Consider the following 18,189-nt stretch of genomic DNA (forward strand, 5'->3'; position numbering starts at 1 on the left):
AATGGATAAACGCCCCCGAAATACAATCGTCTCTTATTGGTTAATGGCGACGTCCGTCTATGACGTCACTAAACATGAGCGACCAATCGCTAGCGCTTTCGGAGAAGATGCTCAACAGGCTGGGCCCCATCTGGGCGAAGCGCAAATTTAATCCACAACGGCGCTACTGTGAATCCTTTATTGTTTAGTAGACGCGTTATTATCCGAAGTGCGCTTGTTCGTTTGGAATAGTCGCAGTTACGTTGTGGTTTGTAGCTTAATAAGACTCGTTTCGAGGCTGTGGCATGGATGAAGTACGGCCTAACAGCGGTGCCCAAGCGCACGGGCTATCGTCACTGTTTCCCCCAGGACTGCAGGCTATCTACGGGGAATGTCGGCGACTTTATCCCGATCAGGCAAACCCTCTCCAAGTTACAGCCATTGTCAAGTATTGGTAGGTACACACTTGATCTTTGGTCGTTAATATGTTCCAGTCAGCTTGAACTGTGCTTTGTGGTTGCGTGTGTAAAAGTTAGCTTCGAAGCTAACACTGCAGCTAAACATATGTTGATCGGCTAGTTTCTCGCAAGCCTAACAAGCAGCACATCAAACACGTAAAGATGCTACATTCAGTGTTTGCTCCCGTTCGTTGCATGGCCATTATGTGTTGGTTCACTTTGCAGGTGTAAACCCCGAGTAGTGTGTGACATGATTCAATGGATCATCCTTGTGTTTTGCTGCAGGTTAGGTGGTCCAGACCCTTTAGATTATATCAGTATGTATCGAAATACTGGCTGTTCAGCTCAGGACGTCCACGAACATTGGCACTACGTCAGCTTTGGACTCAGCGACTTGTATGGAGACAACAGGGTTCACGAGTAAGTAGGAGTCTAGGCTACCGTTGTTCAATACATGTATGACCTCTGCTTGCCAGTTTTCAAAACTAATGAGCATTTTCTTCATTATCTAACCCCAAGGTGATCATTTGGATTTGCATTGTACCTCTGACAAGACTCATGCATATAACAAAACATGAACACCCACACACAACTGCTGTTTTGTGGCTCATTGCGTGTGTTTGTGTCAGATTTACAGGAATAGACAAACCCAGCGGCTTTGGCTTTGAGCTTACCTTTAGACTGAAGAGAGAGATGGGGGAGACGGCCCCGCCCACCTGGCCTGCTGAACTCATGCAAGGCTTGGCGCGCTACGTGTTCCAATCAGGTGAGACGCGAACGACCCTGATGAGCATAAGACAAAATTAATACTAATCATCAGGAGAAGAACATAAAATGAAAAGTATATTCTTTTACTAGTATAGTTGAATTTGAATGTTGTGGTCCCATTGTGAAATGTGCACCCAGCATGCAAGCACCTTTCCCAAAGCCATATTTTGGAGAAGACTTTTTGACCCATTCTGAAAGAAGCCCGTTCTCTCCAGTCTTCCCATCTCTCAGCCCTCCATCTGGGATCAATTTGCTCGTGGGTGGGCCTGGCGTCTGAGTTCAGCGAATGTTGATCCACCCCCTGCCTCCCCCAAAACATTTACCCCACAGCCAAACTAAACTTTCTGCATACTACCTCCCAGGCAGATGCAAATGTCGAATGGCACTTTTCTTGTCATCAGGTGTCAACGTTTGTTCTCTCAGTCCTCTTTGTATGTTTGCTGTTAACTCAGTTTTGTGTAGATAGATGGCGGTACACCCGCAGCCCCTCACCAATGGTCCAAATGCACACTCATACACATGACTGATTATAACTGATTATAACTCAACTATTCATGTCCCCACAGAAAACACATTCTGCAGTGGAGACCACATATCATGGCACAATCCGCTGGACAACAGCGAGTCTCGCATCCAGCATATGCTGCTCACAGAGGACCCTCAAATGCATCCCATTCAAACTCCTTTTGGCACCGTCAGCTTCCTGCAGGTGGGTCAAAATGTTTCGTAGCATACTTTCACATTGCTTATTAGGGGAAAAAAATCTGTAACTGGGAAAATCAATTTCTAAGCTTGTTTGGTATTAGGGAGAAAGCAAATCACAGAAGAGGCTAACCATACTTATAGTCATGAGTGTTTTCTATAAAATAAAGGTGGGAAATAGATTAAAAGCATAACGTACTTTTGCAGAAAAGAAATCAGAGATTTTCAGAGCGCCTGGATCATAGGTTGCGTCGACTTATCATCAAGCGCTCCTCAATTTCAAATGTTGTATGGTGGCCAACAGATTGTGGGCGTTTGTGCCGAGGAGCTGCAGGCGGCGCAGCAGTGGAATGGCCAAGGCATCTTGGAACTGATGCGAGGGCTTCGAGTGTGAGTTGAATTCAAAGGCAGCTTACCCACCTGTCATTGTCGACTGAAAACTGAGAAACAAGTAGTTTTCCTAGTCTTTGTGTCGTAACCTCTGCTTATTCAAATGAGTAAAATTACAAGTTATATTTTAAAAATTCTTTAGCTCAAGTGGAGAAAACTTAATGTTTTGTGTTAAAAATGCTGTTTTTGTCAAACTATTAAAGACAGCTGTTGTGTATGTAGAGCTGGCGGTCCCTGGCTGATCACAGACATGAGGAGAGGGGAGACCATTTTTGACATTGATCCACATCTACAAGTAAGGCTAAATTGCCGCCGACTGCAGAAAAAGCATTAAAATAATATTAATACGTTTTCCAGCAAATATCTAACATGTAGTTTCCAAAGGGAACTGTTTTCATTTTTCGATCAAGGCTTGAGGTGGAAGGGGATTTGATCCGGAACACTATCTGAATACTAAAAGCAAATCAAATGTCAGCGACACTATAGTCAACCGCCCATAATTAATATAACCCTCAAGTGGCTGAAGCGCCCCCTTTTGGTGCCTAATCCAGCCTGCAGGCCAGGCATTGATGATTGCGTCTGTTTTGCTCATCCAAGCAGGAGAGAGTGGACCACGGCATCGAGACGGAAGGCTCCAACCTGAGCGGGGTCAGCGCCAAGTGTGTGTGGGATGACCTGAGTCGACCGCCGGACGACGACGAGGACAGTCGCTCTATTTGCATCGGCTCGCAGCCTCGCAGGCTCTCCGATAAAGGTGTTTCTGCTTTTTTGGAAATGTGTGTAGTGCACGATGGGAGCCTTCGACGCTGACCGTTTGTGTATTGACAGACACGGAACAGATCAGAGAGACTTTAAGGAAAGGCTTGGAGTTCAACACCAAGGCAGCGCTGCCACCCATCAGCAGCCAGAAACACGACAGACCTCAGTGAGTACACCAGGGGTGGCCAACCGGTCCGTGACCAAGAGCCACATTTTTTTACTGTGTACCGCAAAGAGCCACATCCCATCCACCTCATGAAACAAAGTAAACTCGCAAGTCAAGGCGTCACTATTTTGCACAGTAAATTTGCTCACAGCTCTCTATGGTGCTTCCCAGTTGCATAGAAGCATTTGCTGTACGCACAGCAACTTCCTCACTCTTTATTGAAGCAAGTCACACTTCCTCACTCCTCTTTCCCTTTTCTGTCTTCTCAGAAGTCGAAAGGACAGTTTGGAAAGCGAGAGCTCAACAACTATCGTCCCGCACGAGTTAGTCCGGACACGACAGTTGGAAAGTGTCCATCTGAAATTCAACCAAGAGTCCGGCACACTGCTTCCGCTCTGTTTACGGTACTGCACATTATGCATGTTAAAAAATTTGCTTTGTGGCACTGTTTTTACACTTGTGCTGTTTTTACACTTGAGAAAAACATGGTGATACGTGTTTGGCATTTTCCATAATGGTTAAGTAGAAATGTAAGGTGTCTGGTAGTGCTTCCCATTTTTGTATTTGTTCATGCTGCTTCCTGAATTGCATAAGGGACTTTGAACGTATTGTCTCACAGGGGCCGCTTGCTGCACGGCCGACATTTCACTTTCAAAAGTATCAACGGCGACACGGCCATTACCTTTGTGTCTACCGGGGTGGAGGGAGCATTTGCTACTGAGGAGCATCCATACGCAGCTCACGGCCCTTGGCTTCAGGTATGAACAACAAACGTCCAGGTAGTCGCCATCGCCCATTTAGCGGTACTTCCCAAGGCACTTAATTAGCTCCTGTGTGACAAAAGCAGATTATTATTATTCTATTTAACTGTGTCACTACTGTGGTTCATTAGAGTACAATATATATTAGATATTATGGTTCGTTCCTCCCTGTTTTGCATAGTAGATTCTTGTAGTCATTTTAATCCATTTTAATGAAAGACTATCTGTGCTCCCTTTTGTAGATATTGTTGACTGAAGAGTTTGTGGATCAGATGCTTGGGGATTTGCACGATCTTAATACTCATGAGGATGTGAGTAAATGTGACCAAGTTGTAATTTTGTATCTCAGTTTTGTTTTGACTCACCTTCATTTTCTCTTTAATAGACAAAACTACCAAAAGAATACAGTTGGTCCGAGAAAAACCTGAAGATCTCTATCCTCCCAGACTCCGTGTTTGATAACCTTCTGCAATGAGCCAGAGATGCTTAATCACTAAAACAACAATAATGGCAAAACCTGCTCATCCACACGCTTGGAAGACACAGTGGCCAAGTGTCCTCACTAGAGAAACACGATCTCCAAAAGACTGTCAGTCGATCTGGGCCCCTCAAAATCTCAGGTCCAAAACATAAACGGCGCTAACACAGTTTAGCTGTGCAGGCGTGACATCACAAGCAATAACTTGTGTTCTATTTATTCCAGTGGCCACAGTAAAGACAAAGAAAAAGTCATCTACTGATCCATTTTAGCGTGTTTTTTTTGGGGGGGGGGGGGCTGTATGTGTACATCTATCAAATGCTGGACATTTTCCCTCTTATTATGCCAAAGGTGAAGACAGACGGTCACTCAGTCAACTCTTGTCTTTTATAGCTGTCTAATGCAGCAGATACAAGTCCCTATGCCAAGATTTTGTATAGCGAGAGAGGGGGACTTTTTTCCTAATCATTGCGTTTGTCATAAAATTCTCCATGGACCGTATTAAATATATGAAAAAGAAACATTTCCTGAGTTTGCTAGGTCCAACCTGTATACAGCTGTAGGTTCTTCACCCTGTTTACGTTGAGTCCGTTATGTTTGGAAGGTTTCCAATTGATTGTTACGTTATATTGTGCCTGTTTTACTGTTTTAAGATGGCAATCTCTTCAGTGTTATCTCCAGCGGCCAGCCCAGATGAAAAGGTTTTGATTTTGAGCTTGTCGTTTGGACCATCAGTTTGACAATAGGTGTGAGCAAAACTCCTCAGTGCCTCGAATTGAAAAGGACCATACACAAAGCTACGTTGACTCAGTCAACCGACTGGATTTGAATCTCAGTAACACCAAAACTGAAAAGACAAATTTTAATACATTGCCTTTTCTGACCGCGTGTGCTGTTACAACATACTGTATGTTATCACGTCTGTTTTTTTTTTTGTCAGTCTTTTTTTAATCGAGCTATAAATGTAGATAACTTGGTTTTGTTATTTGCGATTTTATTTGACTGAATTTTCCGATTATAATCCCAAGTGCATTAAACACTAGCTATATACACCAATAAAGCTGGAACACTGCTAAATGAGCATCTGATGTATTTGTTTACCTGCTAAAAGTGCACCAATCATTAAAGCACTATTTGAATTTGTTTTATGTCCTGTATATGTGCCTGCTTGCCAAAATATTAGGCATAAGTGTTTATCAATTGTGCAAAATTATGACTTTTAATTTAGACTGTTGTAATTTTAGTGTGGCAGCACTGGTGTGCATGTCTGCCTCACAGTTCTAAGGTTTTAATCTTAGCCTTCCTTGCACGTTCTACCCATGCTTAATATAATTTGTCACATTTTCAATATTCAAAATCACAACGTAAGAGCAACTGCGAAAGAAAACATTGGTGCTAATATCAAACCTGCTGCACGTGAAATGGGTGACGTTATTTCTTTCTCATAGTTCCACTTATGGGGGTGCTGGAACTCAATTTATTTTACAAACTGTTCCTTTAAAATATTATTTGGATATTAAATCCCTGAGGACGCGCTGTGGGTATGTGACAATCAGTACTATTTTGCAGATATTAGTCTAGGCAAAATGCCCAGCTTCTGTTCACTTAGAAATCACCATTTGCTCGCTGTATGCTGTGCTTCTAAATTTATTGTCAATATTTCATGGGCCCCGGGGGGCCTCAGCTCATAAATGTAATTGCTGCTGACTCCCAGCCTACTGTCCTCTGCGCCCGCCCCCTCCGGGGCTCCTCCCATCCCCGTGTATGTATCAACTCTGACGGGTCACATTAGCAAGAGGGGCCGGTCGGTCTGCGTGGACGCACAGAGCTCCCATTACAACGACTTTTTTTTTTTTCTTCCCCCCCATCGGGCTTTTCGTTTTCTTTGATGGTTAGTTGACGATCCAACGCAACAGTTAAGCGCCGTAGAGGAATACAACGAGATTTGTTCGGAAACAGATCAAACAAAAGGGAAAGGCTGCTGCTAGTTCGCTTTGGTGGGCGAGCTGCTGAAATCTTGCCAGCGGGGCAGATCGGCTCTCATCGCGGGGCTTGGACGACGTAGAAGCCGTGAAGGTGCGCTGGAGTGTGCGGAGGACATGGAAAGCTGATAGTTGGTACGTCGCTTTTGGTTTTCTTTCGCCGGAGAATTCCTACAGTAGTGTTCGCTGACAGGAAGCGAAAATGTGGCGTTACAATTATAACAACTAGAAACGTCAACGCAGCTCAGCGTGACAATTCTGCTCGAGAGCAAATTGACACCGAAGATTCGATAAGCAACTGTATATACTATATCGATCAACAAAAACAACAATAAAAAACGTCACCAACTCTATAATTCATATTGAAATACACATTGAAATAATATGATCTCATTTATAGTTTTGATCCGAAGGAACAACAACAAGCTTGAAAACGTCCATCACATTGTGACGTGTTGTGTGATATGTTTCTATTGTTGGAATAGGTTATTGCCATTCAGTCTTTAAATTAGTGGCACTTTTTTTCCATTTCCATTTGTTCTGTTAGGGACTAATTGAATATATATTTTGATACCATCAAACTTCAAACATAGCTTGTAGCAAACTGAGCATGACGTACCCTTTCCTTTTTCATCTACGATTCACATAAGCGTGTGTAGGAAAGGAGAGGGAAGAGATTTTGTTGGTTTGTTAGGATTTTCTTTTATGGTTTGTGGCTTATGCTCCGGATTTTTTATTTTATTTTTGACGTTGTTTTGAAAGTGCTTTGTGATGCTGTGTGCTTTAAACAGGGGCGGAGCTACGTGGTGGCCAGAGGCCACTACTTGTCACTGACGGACGGGAGCGTTTCAATTACTGGATCCTCATTCTTTTTAGTTGTGGTTTTTATTGTGAGTTACATCTACAGTTTCTTACCGACACGACACGCCTTTAAATTTGAATGACCGGAATCTGTTGATGTTCTACTCTATCTGTAGTTACTGTATCTGGAGTTAAAGCCAATTTCAGCGTTCTGCATGTTGTAATGTTTTTTTGTATGTTGGTCATAAGATTACTTTCTCCTTGAACAACAATGGGTTCAAAGAACTTGAATACTTGCCTTCAATTTTTAGAACCGTTGCAGCCATGGATGCCAGCTGGAGGAACTGTTTTGAGGAGGAGCTTCTGTGTCCCATCTGCCTGAATGTGTTTGAGGAGCCAATCCAGCTGCCATGTAAGCACAACTTCTGCAAAAGCTGCATCTCAGAGGCATGGGCCAAAGACAACGGTGGAGTCGTACGCTGTCCCGAGTGCAACCACGAGTACGAGCACAAGCCGTTACTGGAGAAGAACTTCAAGCTGGCCAACATCGTCAAGAGGTTCAACGTGTTGGACTCGGAGAAGTCCCCGACGGCGCTGCACTGCGTCCTGTGCAGACGAGGCCCACCGCTGCCTGTCAGGAAGGTTTGCCTGCGATGCAAGGAGCCGTGTTGCCAGATACACGTGCATACGCACCTGCAGCAGCCGTGCGTGGCGCCGGGGCACCTTCTGGTTGACGCAGAGGAGCTGAGTGCCTGGACGTGTCCCAGCCATGACGAGTACAGGCTGCTCCACTGCGAGGAAGAGCAGGTGGCTCTGTGTCCTTTCTGCTGCATCTCCCATTGCAGCGCCCAAAGACACACTGTCTGCGACGTCGACACGCAGCACATGCACGTGCAGGTAAACGACACGCTTGGGAGCCTTTTCGCCTTCGCCATCAGAAGTGATGTATCAAACTGTCAAACCTGTAAAGAGATACGAGACAAGATGGTTCGATTAATTTTTGGACGTAGTCGACTAAAGCCAAAGTGGGGTTTGGCTTGAGAATCAGATTGGTTTTGATGTCAGACTCGTGTATAGGGTGACATGTGTTTTCCCGCTCCCGATGAGAAAGTCGCGGGCACTCATAAAGTTCACAGAGCTCCAAATGAGATGTTTTTTAGTGCAAATTGTTGCTGGGGTGGAGAGCTATTATTGGGACAAAAGATGTCTGTTCAGCCCTTTCCACAGCTGCTCACCACACATCCATGCAGACGCACTCACCATCTATTCTCTCACAGCTGTATGTGCTAAACGGTAAACAGATCCGTCCAGGGTTCGCTGCTCCCGGCCGGCTCTTCCCACATTCAAGTTGTCCGCACCAGTGACATTCTACAATCTTTGAAGTTTGGCTCAGAGTTGTTTAATACGAGCGGATAGATGGATGACACGTGAATAAGCCCTCCAAAGGCAGGGCGTGGAAAATCTACGACCCCTGGGCTTTATACGGCCCGCCAGAGTATTTGATCCGGCCTACCATGCAATTCTAAAAACAAATACAACCCAAGAGGAACTTTTGGGAAGAACTGAAATGGTTCTTGATAGGAAAATGTTTCCCCGCCCTTGTCCTAGAGGGAGCTGTGGTCTATTTTAGTAGAAAACCTTTTAGATTCCCTTGGCAGCTGTGTTGTTGCTTTTGGGATAAACAAAGATGGAAATACCAACATGACTGTGTTCATATCTTTGGTTCAGTGGCTCTCAAAGGAGACTTTGAGAGTGGCCAGATACAAGGAAGGCCGAGTAATAATAAAAGACTAATGTCATCCCCGGGACTGATGGAGGAGGAGTCCTCCCACGCAACCTCACCTTGCTTTTCTCAGCAGGAAACTGATTTTTTTTTTTTTTTCCTCCCCCCATGGTATCTGGTATGTACACTGCAATGAATCAGTCTGTTGGTTGACATCAGCTGTCTGTAGATTGTGAAAGAGGCTCTCTGTTCATTGACCCTGAGGCTCTGCGTTTTAACATGAGCTTCCTGGCAACCGGTGACTATGCGGATGCTTAACTAGGACAGTAGGGAAGTGAACATTGTTGGGTTTAATCTAGATAAAGGTAAGCTTTCATACACTGCTTTGGAGAGTGGACCCTGTGCTCCGTTTGAAGCACTTAAGCAGACAAAAGGAAACTTTAGCAACGCAAAAGAGCTGTTTCTCGTTGGTGATGCCAACTCACCATGAAGGAGTCGCTCGCTGCAAGTTCTAACTCAGTTCCCTCTAAGGTAGTTTAGGCGGTACAAAATGTTCTCCAGTGTAAAATACGCTCAGCATGCCATCCATTTTACGTCACCATTGTTTTGTTGTTAAGGGTTTAAAGTAGTAGTAGTAGATTATTACTGCTGGTACTTTTTATTTCTAACCTAGCCTGGGGAATAGATTGATTTAATTATCCACCTATGGTCTCTTCAGATAAGAGTTCAAGGTGTTCCTTTATTGCGCTTATAACTCAAACTCTAACTCAACATCATATTTCAAGCCCTAAGCTATCTCTTTACATTGAAATGAATGGGAAAGACAATAATCTGTTCCAAGAAGAAACTAAATTGCTGACAAAAAAATATCTGAAAGACTGAATTTGTGAAATAGTGAACTACAAACAAGAGTAGTTATTCTATATATAGAATATATTGACAATCATATCTAACTTAGCTTGTGCGGTTTGTTCCAATTTTTATTTTTATTTATTATGATACACAAACACTGGCTCAGAAGCTTTATAATAACCATTTAATGAGAGAATTTTCGGTTGGTTGATTAACTTGTGTATGCCGTCAAGACAAGTACCTTTCCGTGAGTCCTGCTTGTCAAATTGCAAATAATGAAAGACTTGTGAATGTCGTGTCCTTGGTGCACTCCAAGCACTCGTCATCACTGAGATGAGTTGCAGTGTTGTCGTAGTCGAGTCTAGTGGCTTATTGTGGGCAGCCGAAGAGGCCGGTTGCCGTGATACAACGTTCGCTGGAGACCGCAGGAATGTGCTCATTCTCTCTCCCGTTTTTGCTCCTAACCGTCTTCCCTATTGCTTCCTTTTTGTGTTTCTCGCTTTCATTCGACACTTTCCTTCCCGGACCCCGGCGGTCCGGACACAGACACGACAGTGTGCCGCTGCGGCAGAGGCCAAACAACGACGACGGAAGCGATGCATGTGGCGAGCGAGAGGAGAAAGCAGAGCAGGGCTTGTGAGCGTCTCCTCCCCCACATGCACATGAGATAATCCAGCAGGCTTTGTTGCCCTCTCTTATATTTGCTACACAAGTGGCTTTTTTCCATGCACCAGCACAATCATTAAAAGAGTGCCTCCATGCTCTCTGTCATCAATCAGCCTGAGACTCTACATTGATTTCCATCTGCAGCACTAAACCAAGAAGGATTCTATTTAGTTGTTGAAGCCCTATGGGACTCTTTGTACTCCGCACACAGGAAGTAGGACGGTTCCCAACAGTGGACAGCTGGGGTCAGGTGGATTGGTGCAGTTGTCTGTGTTCTCATCGCTGAATGTTTGCCGTTGTGCCTGGCAGCAGTTGCTTCCTCTGTCCACTCGGGATTTTTTTTGGAGGCGGTAGCTGACTGACTCAAAAGCTTCCAAGCAGGCAGTACTATTTGGTTCCATCGTCAAAAAAATGAAAAATCTACCAAGCAACAACTGGTTATGGAAAAAATGGATAACCATGACCAGGAAAAATGATTTCCTGGTATAGTTCAATATCAAAACGGCTATTGACGCATCTGTACGCACTCTCCAGTGAAATCACAATCCGGATTTTAGCAGATGACCTTTCTAAAGCAGCAAGTGGTTAAAGTGTAAATGGGGTTTAGTTTGCGGTTCCTTGCAAGATACTTTTCTCTATCTTATCTATCTCCTGTTGGTCACCTCAACAGGCCACACTAATGAGGCAACAAGACAGATTGGAGGGTCGTGTTCAGAACATCGATGAGCACATTACCAAGCTGGAGTCCGACAAGACGCTGATGAAGGTACACGAAGCCGCATATGGAGACACTAGTCAACGTCTTCACTTTAAGTAGTTAAGCGGTGTGCGAGGACACGGTCACAAATGTATCGTCGTATAATTGTGTTGGATTTGGGTCACATCCATCTGCCTCGTTTCATCAAAACAACTTGCTCTACCTCCTCACAGGATGCCGTTTCAGACCTGAAGGAGCGAGTCCGGGACCGGTACCAGAGGATGCACAGCTTGCTGGAAGCCAAACAGTGCGAAAGTATTCAGATGCTAGAGAGAACATACAGAACATACAGGAGGAAAAACTCCCAACAGGTTTTGCAGCTCAACGAGAGACGGCAGCAAGCGGAGAAACTCCTGAGCTCAGTGCAAGCCTTCTTTCAAAGAGCCGCCGACATCAACTTTATGAAGGTTCGTCTGTAATTTTTTTTTTTTTTTTATCTTTCCAAACCACTTCTTGGCATTAGACAATGACAAGCCACAACAGATCCTAATTTAGTTTTTAAACTCTAGTCAAGATCAAGAACCAGGTTGCTTAAAAGAACTGTACGGACTTCAACGCTGAGTTGTATTCTGTCCGATCTGATTGCATTGATGACTTGAACATGATTTCAATCGTGGTTCAACTTTTCACTTAGCCTTTTAGCTACCTTCTATCCTATCCTGTTGAATTGTTACATTGCATCATGTCGTATCCTTTTATCGTCCTACCATGACATTGACTGAACCGGTTGTTTCCAAATGTGTTGAAAGTTACACTTTTCTTTGTTTTATCTTTTGGTTTCCGTCATGTATCGCATTCTTACCTCTTTCATTTAATTCTTGTTACGTGATATTTTAGCCTATGCTGTTGCTATGGTGAACCAGTCACATTTTTCTCAACAATTTTACAAGCAGCTTTTCTATCCAGACTGACTTGTGTATTCCTTTCTAGAACACAAAACCTTACCAACTACTAATTGACAGGTAAGCTGTTCCATTTTGTTTCAACCACCAAATAGATTTGTTGCTATTTGTTTTAGCATCAACAAAATGCATTTATTCCAAATAAGATGGCCGTTTTGATCCTTTTAGATCCAATTTGCAGCTGAGCAGTTCTGTCCCACCACTCCTTGTGGGCCAAATTAGCGCTCATCATTTCTTCTCGGGCCTATCAACAGAGGAGAAGAATCTGCGCAAAATACTAGAAGGTAGCAGGATTGTTTTTTTGAACATAATTGGCAAGTAATCCCTGGTATACTGTCTGTTCCGGAAAAAAAAAAAAATCTGTTCTGTCATTGCCAGAACCCATCAATGACGCTTCTATCCTTGAGGTAGTCCAGACACACTCAAGCTCTCTTGGCGCTCGCTCAGGACTCAAAAAGAGGAAATATGGCATGGCTTTCCTGGAGAGTGCTACAGAAAACTCCACTTCCCAGCACCCCCCGCCTTTTCTCTACACAAACAAAATGCCTCTCCTGACTGAACCCAGCCAGCGTGACTCAAATATGTTCTCTGACGTTCTGGGCCAGAATGCTCATTCCGGTCAAGGCCACAGTCACTTCCTGGACACCTCAAACCATCATGTGATGGGCCAACACCCGGGAGCCATTTTCTCGTCGCATCTACGCGGAGGGGGCGTGTCCCAGCAGGCTGTGTATGAAGGGAGGAAAGTCCTGATGTGCTCGCGGCCTGCAACCGCTCGACCACTTTACCCGACGCACGACTCATTCGCCCCTATTAATTCTCAGGAGTATGGCCCCATACCTGGCAGCCAGCCCTTACAGCATTTACCCATGAGAGGACTGATAGAAGCCTCGCAGGCATCCAGGGGCCCTGACTATTTTGGCTTGTACAGTCAATCTGCAAGCAAGCATTATGGAACCAAGTAACAATATGGTAGAATCCTCATCAAGAATGTAATGCTCTGTGACTGGCTTGCGACCAGTTCAGGGCATCCATCTGCTGCCATTCTCCCAGTCAGCTGGGATAGGCTCCAGCTCACCCACAACCCCAATGATGATAAAAATGGTACCAAAATGGCTGTACAGTAGGGAGTACGTTTTGATACAGTACAGTTGTATTGGATCTAATTGTCCAAGTGTACCTAATAAAGGGTCCCATTAGTCATGATCACATCAATTTTAAAGCAAGATTGGCACTTATGAGACATTATTTTAGAACATCTCTTTGGGTCCTTTAAACAGCTGTAATTTCTTTTACTGTCAACTCACCGTGACATCATATAGTGGATAATACAGTTGGGTCTCGAATCAATGCAGTCAGTTGAGGGTATGTTATATATTTGAAAAGAAAATCCACAGTGAACTGACCAGACATCAGTGCCTAAGAAGACTAATAATATGCTCTTATTTTGTTGTGTCATTTCCGGTTAGCTGCTGAAAGCATGCAAGAAAGCTATTATGCACTCCAAAGTCAATGTGGCTTGGAACAAAATACCGGAAGACGGATGCTTGTGAGGATTTTAATACATTTGTAAAGGTTACAAGAAACCAGAATCAGTGGAAATGCCAAATAAACTTCTACTGTGGAGGGGTTTTCTTCCTTTGCTTGTCTGCTTGTCTGTTATTATCTTAACAAAAAACACAATCATCTCCAGACTTCATAAGTAGAGAGCTAATTCTTTTTTGATTAGCTTTGAAGATCTGTTATTTAGCCAGTACGTCGTCATATGACACAAAGCTTTTGTTTCTCAGAAATAAGTGTGTACTGTGCCTCATTAAACCTTGCTATCTCATTGTTGGTCTAGAACACGGAGAAGCCAAAAGATGCATGACTGATTTTGTTATTGATGGCTTAATTGACCTCTGAGGCGAGTAATAATCCTGGTTAAAAACAAACAAACACATTATCTAAGTTGTTTATTTGTACTTTTCCTTTTGAAAAGATTTTTTTTGCGTCTGTTCTTTCTCGCCAACATCCTGCTCTTGGCAGAATCATGCCTCTTTGTCTCATTACTGGAGCTGCTTGTCAAGTTAAGTCAGTGTGAAGAACTGATGAGATGTACCCCCTCTCCTCATTCTCTCTCCTGAGGTATCATTTACTGGGGCTCACTGCAGGAAGAGGAGGGGCAGAGTACCCTCATGAACTAAGCCTAGACGTAATGAGGGCTCAGTACGCTCATCTACTTGTCTGTCACTCATCCATCTTTCATCAACAGTGATGTGGGGGGAGAGAGCACGACTCCCATTACGTATTCATAATCTGTAAAATGTTCTTTGACTTCTCTTTTCATTCCAATCCAACAGGAGCGGGGATGAGGTTTATTAAATTGAGTGGAGATGCCTTTTAGCCTTCAATGTACAAGATATAAGGAATGGGCGGAGCTAGTGTGGTTATTTACTGTGATGACATCAACCTGTCACGGTTCACGTGTTAGCATTCCTCCTCCTGTCTGTGTTAACAAAAAACAATCGATATTCTTGGAGGTGTCATAGTATGATGGTCTAATGAAGGTCACGAACTGTGCTAACGTTCATCCTTTGTACTTTTAGATTGACAATTGTGCCTTGAGTTAAATTCTGTGATCACGCTTTTAATGTCCCCCACAAGAAAATATTTTGAATTTTTTAAATGCAGAGAACAGCTAAATTAATTCAAATCTCTAATATACTAAAAACATACAGGAGTGACAATATGCAAAATAATTGAAAATGTTTTGTTACACTGCCTCAATTGAATGACTATTGTGATGGTGCCCGCCTTGACCACCTGGGGGCAGTATTACACAGACACACGTGGATATACCGATGTTTGTTATTGGTATACGGTCTAGATTAGTTGCATTGTTCAATTAGTTGTTTAAAGGGTTATGTGTTTCCTATTTTGTGTTACCATTAAACTGAGGACTAAATACGTAACTAGGTATCTCTCACAAAACATGTAATTATGTTTCAGCAGGGAGTGGCATTAAATACTTTAAAGCAGTGGTCCCCAACCTTTTTTTGTGCCACAGACCGGTTACGTGTCAGAAATATTTTCGCAGAACGGCCTTTATAAAAAAATAATACATTTATTAAACAAATAATACATTTATAATAAATATATAAATACGATGAAATAAAATGATACAACTGGCATAAAAACAAGTATAAACGACATAAAAAAAACTCACCATTACGTTGAATTGAAGGCTTCACTGCCTTGTTAGCTAGCCTGTCGCCACATATTATGCTAGTGGGCTTGACCTGTGGCGATAAACCCATATAAGTAGGACTCCAGAAATGTTCTTATAATGCAGCTTTCCTTTCCTTAAAAATCGCAGCCTCTTCTTCTTCCGTCTCATCATTGGGCTTTTTTTCTCTTTCCGAAGAAGCTTTCCAAACATGTTTCTTGCTCATTTTTGCTTGCTTCGCAGGCTCGACAGGTGAAATGTCACGTGACCGAGATGAGCTTCTTGACCTTGAACCGACGGATGTAATTGGGAGAGAATCGCTCGTTTTTTTTTGCATTTTTCAAAATAAATTCTTACTCATTTTTGCTAGCTTCGCGGGCTTGACTGGTGAAAGATGTCATGACCAGGACGAGCGTCTTGACCTGAATTAATTGATCGTCAGTATAGTCGATGTTAATTTTCACTGCATAGTTTCAACAAACTAAAAGCTTGCCTCACAAATTTGCAATTTACCTCATTAAAAGTGAGCAATAATATAAGCAGACTTACCTTGTGAAAGAAAATGTGCATTATATTATAGTTGAATTGCTATGGAAGAAATATTTATCAATATTTTGTTTTTCTACAAAACATTTGAATTCTAATAGGAAGCCACTTTAAATGTTGCCATAAGTAGACTAATGTAAAAAAATACAAATCATTTCATATTGAGTGTTTAACATTTTATGAAGAAAATTTATTTTAAAATTACAAAATGTGTTTGACTGGAAAGTCACTGGTCTTGTATCCTAACTGAAACACAAACACAAAACTTTGCTATTAAAGTAATAAACAGCCGCAATATGCCTGCTCATCAATGGTGGCGTCTCACTATTATATACACGGGGAAAAGAGGTGACATTTAATAGCAAAAATTGTTTACTTCCACATTTCAGTCATGTGCTGTGAATAAGAGCTCGAGAGTTTAGGAAAATAACTGATGTGTTTGGGAAAGTCCTGTGCCAATGTGGTCAAAAGATGATTGAGATGATAGTTACTGCGCCTGCTGTTTGTTTTTCTTTTTTGCTGGCTTGATAGGGCTGAGGTCTTCTTCCTCCATGTTGTCCTCATCTTCCTCCTCTTCTTCCTCCAAATCTGATTCGTCAACCTCTGAAACTGAATGCAAGACCAGGTTGTCAATTGGCACATCAGCAACGTGAAAGTGGAATAGTTGGCCTTTGCATTATAGACAGCACTTGCCAATGTTTAACTACTGAATGATGCACGATTTTCTGTGTGCTGATGGCACGGATACTGACCAGTGGAAAGCGACGCTTGATGTCATTTTGAGTTCATAACACCAAGTTAAGCTTGTGAGAGTGACTGAACGGTTCACTCATTTGTGGCATGGGCTGTTTGCAATTCTTAGTTCCTAAAGTTCTTTTTGCTGAAGCTCCAATGTTTATGTTTCGGAACAATTTGAAGAAAAGCCCCAATGAGTGGTTGAAGCTTCATGAAGGCATGAAGCGTCAACCACTCATCTTTAATGAAATTAGTCAGATTTTTAAAAATATTTATCTCATTAAATGGTCAGTTTTTTTAAATTTATTAAATTAATTAATAAAAAAAAAAAATTACATGGTACATTTCAAAATGTATTTTATACAAATGGAATATTTTGAATAAAATTATGACTATTTCATTTATTGAAATATTCAAAACAATTTCACATATTTTAGACATATCAATCGTTTTATTTTATAAACTTGTTTTATTTTAAGTAAAAGAAAAAGCCATTTTATGAAGACATTACCAATAAGGTGCAGGCCGCTGATGATCACCGGTCCTGAGCCAGCCTTCAGGCGGACAGTCACTGGTGCTTTGAGCTCAAATTCACCCAAGCTCACCTGAAGACAGATCAGACGCAAAACATTTAATAATAATGATCATTCTACATCTTTGACAATCATGACTGTTATGAATAAACGTTTTATTGCGCTCTGTAAAGGACTTTGTTGTATTTTTCTTACAAACGTGCTACATAAAGTTGAAAGGAAAACTTTACTTATTTCAACAGAATAGCCTTGGATATTCAATCAGTAAATTACAGAGCAAGAATTTCTTTAGGGAGTAGTTACTTGGCATCACAATTTTGAAAAGCACTGAGTTGGTTATTATTACCATTGGCAGACAACCGATGTGAAGGTTAGCAAAAGGCACTGAAGTTGTCTTTCCTTGGTGGTTCATAGCTGTCACTTCCACCACATTATTCTCCTCCTTGGCACCTTCCCCCAGACATGCCTGTGGGACCGACCGCAAGAACACTAAATAACATTTGGTCGAAAAACGTATGCATTTTTAAGTAATCAGTTGTACCGTTCTGAACTCAATGAAGTGCTCCAGATCGTCATCCTCATCTGGCTGGACGCTGTAAAAGGGGGCTTTGGAGGAGAGCTCGCAACCTACGAAATACACACAGTAATATAACACAAAGCGTCACAAGATTAATCAATTCGTACAATCACGTACAGATATTCGGCTTTGACATTAGAAGCCATGTGCGATTTCCAAGCCCACGTGTGCGCTGGGAGTTAAGCTAGCAGACGGAATTCCCTCCCCTCTTTATTTTGAACTGCTTTAAACTTCTCACTGAACAGGAAGCGCTCCATCTTTGCTTGACCCGCCAAGCCGACATGTGAGGATTCTTCGTCGCTGAAAAACATTTTGTAAGGGGGGGAGAAGCGCCGCAGAGGTTTGTTGACACGTTGAACTAACTTCCACCAGTTTAATAAAAGGGGGAAATGAAAGAAATAAATGTCGCGAGATTTTGACGTATGTGTGACGTTGTCATCCACGAC

At 42.6% G+C, this 18,189-nt stretch overlaps 3 protein-coding genes across 5 annotated transcripts; 2 read left to right on the forward strand and 1 right to left on the reverse strand.

Annotated features, from left to right (window-relative positions):
- The first annotated feature begins 67 nt into the window (after positions 1-67).
- sufu (suppressor of fused homolog (Drosophila)) lies at positions 68-5,604 on the forward strand. Of its 2 annotated transcripts, none has more exons than XM_061284938.1 (12): positions 68-433; positions 723-857; positions 1,067-1,203; positions 1,772-1,914; positions 2,212-2,297; positions 2,520-2,592; positions 2,898-3,051; positions 3,126-3,222; positions 3,492-3,626; positions 3,842-3,980; positions 4,226-4,294; positions 4,369-5,604. In XM_061284938.1, the coding sequence occupies exons 1-12, from the start codon at positions 285-287 to the stop codon at positions 4,456-4,458; spliced, it is 1,407 nt and encodes a 468-aa protein (XP_061140922.1). In that variant the 5' UTR covers positions 68-284; the 3' UTR covers positions 4,459-5,604. The 2 variants fall into 2 exon arrangements, with proteins under 2 accessions (XP_061140922.1, XP_061140920.1); XM_061284936.1 differs by having other exon boundaries at positions 70-433; positions 2,895-3,051.
- A 1,964-nt stretch (positions 5,605-7,568) lies between these two features.
- trim8a (tripartite motif containing 8a) lies at positions 7,569-13,770 on the forward strand. Of its 2 annotated transcripts, none has more exons than XM_061284582.1 (6): positions 7,569-8,141; positions 11,156-11,251; positions 11,416-11,649; positions 12,173-12,204; positions 12,313-12,428; positions 12,523-13,770. In XM_061284582.1, the coding sequence occupies exons 1-6, from the start codon at positions 7,569-7,571 to the stop codon at positions 13,107-13,109; spliced, it is 1,638 nt and encodes a 545-aa protein (XP_061140566.1). In that variant the 3' UTR covers positions 13,110-13,770. The 2 variants fall into 2 exon arrangements, with proteins under 2 accessions (XP_061140566.1, XP_061140567.1); XM_061284583.1 differs by lacking the exon at positions 7,569-8,141 and adding an exon at positions 8,148-10,455.
- Positions 13,771-16,059: 2,289 nt separating this feature from the next.
- npm3 (nucleophosmin/nucleoplasmin, 3) lies at positions 16,060-18,144 on the reverse strand. Its single transcript, XM_061284589.1, has 5 exons — positions 17,982-18,144; positions 17,708-17,793; positions 17,513-17,632; positions 17,145-17,238; positions 16,060-16,507 (listed from the first exon to the last, which is right to left on the reverse strand). The coding sequence occupies exons 1-5, from the start codon at positions 18,052-18,054 to the stop codon at positions 16,386-16,388; spliced, it is 495 nt and encodes a 164-aa protein (XP_061140573.1). The 5' UTR covers positions 18,055-18,144; the 3' UTR covers positions 16,060-16,385.
- Between the last annotated feature and the right edge of the window lie 45 nt (positions 18,145-18,189).

This window comes from Syngnathus typhle, linkage group LG8 (assembly GCF_033458585.1).
Source record: "Syngnathus typhle isolate RoL2023-S1 ecotype Sweden linkage group LG8, RoL_Styp_1.0, whole genome shotgun sequence".
Classification (NCBI taxonomy): Eukaryota; Metazoa; Chordata; class Actinopteri; order Syngnathiformes; family Syngnathidae; genus Syngnathus; species Syngnathus typhle.

Coding starts and splice junctions, on each gene's coding strand:
- sufu (XM_061284936.1), top strand. CDS start 285: ATGGATGAAGTACGGCCTAACAGCGGTGCCCAAGCGCACGGGCTATCG. Junction 2,298..2,519: donor CTGATGCGAGGGCTTCGAGT/GTGAGTTGAATT, acceptor TTGTGTATGTAG/AGCTGGCGGTCCCTGGCTGA. Junction 2,593..2,894: donor ACATTGATCCACATCTACAA/GTAAGGCTAAAT, acceptor TGCTCATCCAAG/CAGGAGAGAGTGGACCACGG.
- npm3 (XM_061284589.1), bottom strand. CDS start 18,054: ATGTTTTTCAGCGACGAAGAATCCTCACATGTCGGCTTGGCGGGTCAA. Junction 17,794..17,981: donor GATGGAGCGCTTCCTGTTCA/GTGAGAAGTTTA, acceptor TGTATTTCGTAG/GTTGCGAGCTCTCCTCCAAA. Junction 16,508..17,144: donor CAGCGGCCTGCACCTTATTG/GTAATGTCTTCA, acceptor TCTTGCATTCAG/TTTCAGAGGTTGACGAATCA.
- trim8a (XM_061284582.1), top strand. CDS start 7,569: ATGGATGCCAGCTGGAGGAACTGTTTTGAGGAGGAGCTTCTGTGTCCC. Junction 11,252..11,415: donor CCGACAAGACGCTGATGAAG/GTACACGAAGCC, acceptor ACCTCCTCACAG/GATGCCGTTTCAGACCTGAA. Junction 12,429..12,522: donor TCTGCGCAAAATACTAGAAG/GTAGCAGGATTG, acceptor TGTCATTGCCAG/AACCCATCAATGACGCTTCT.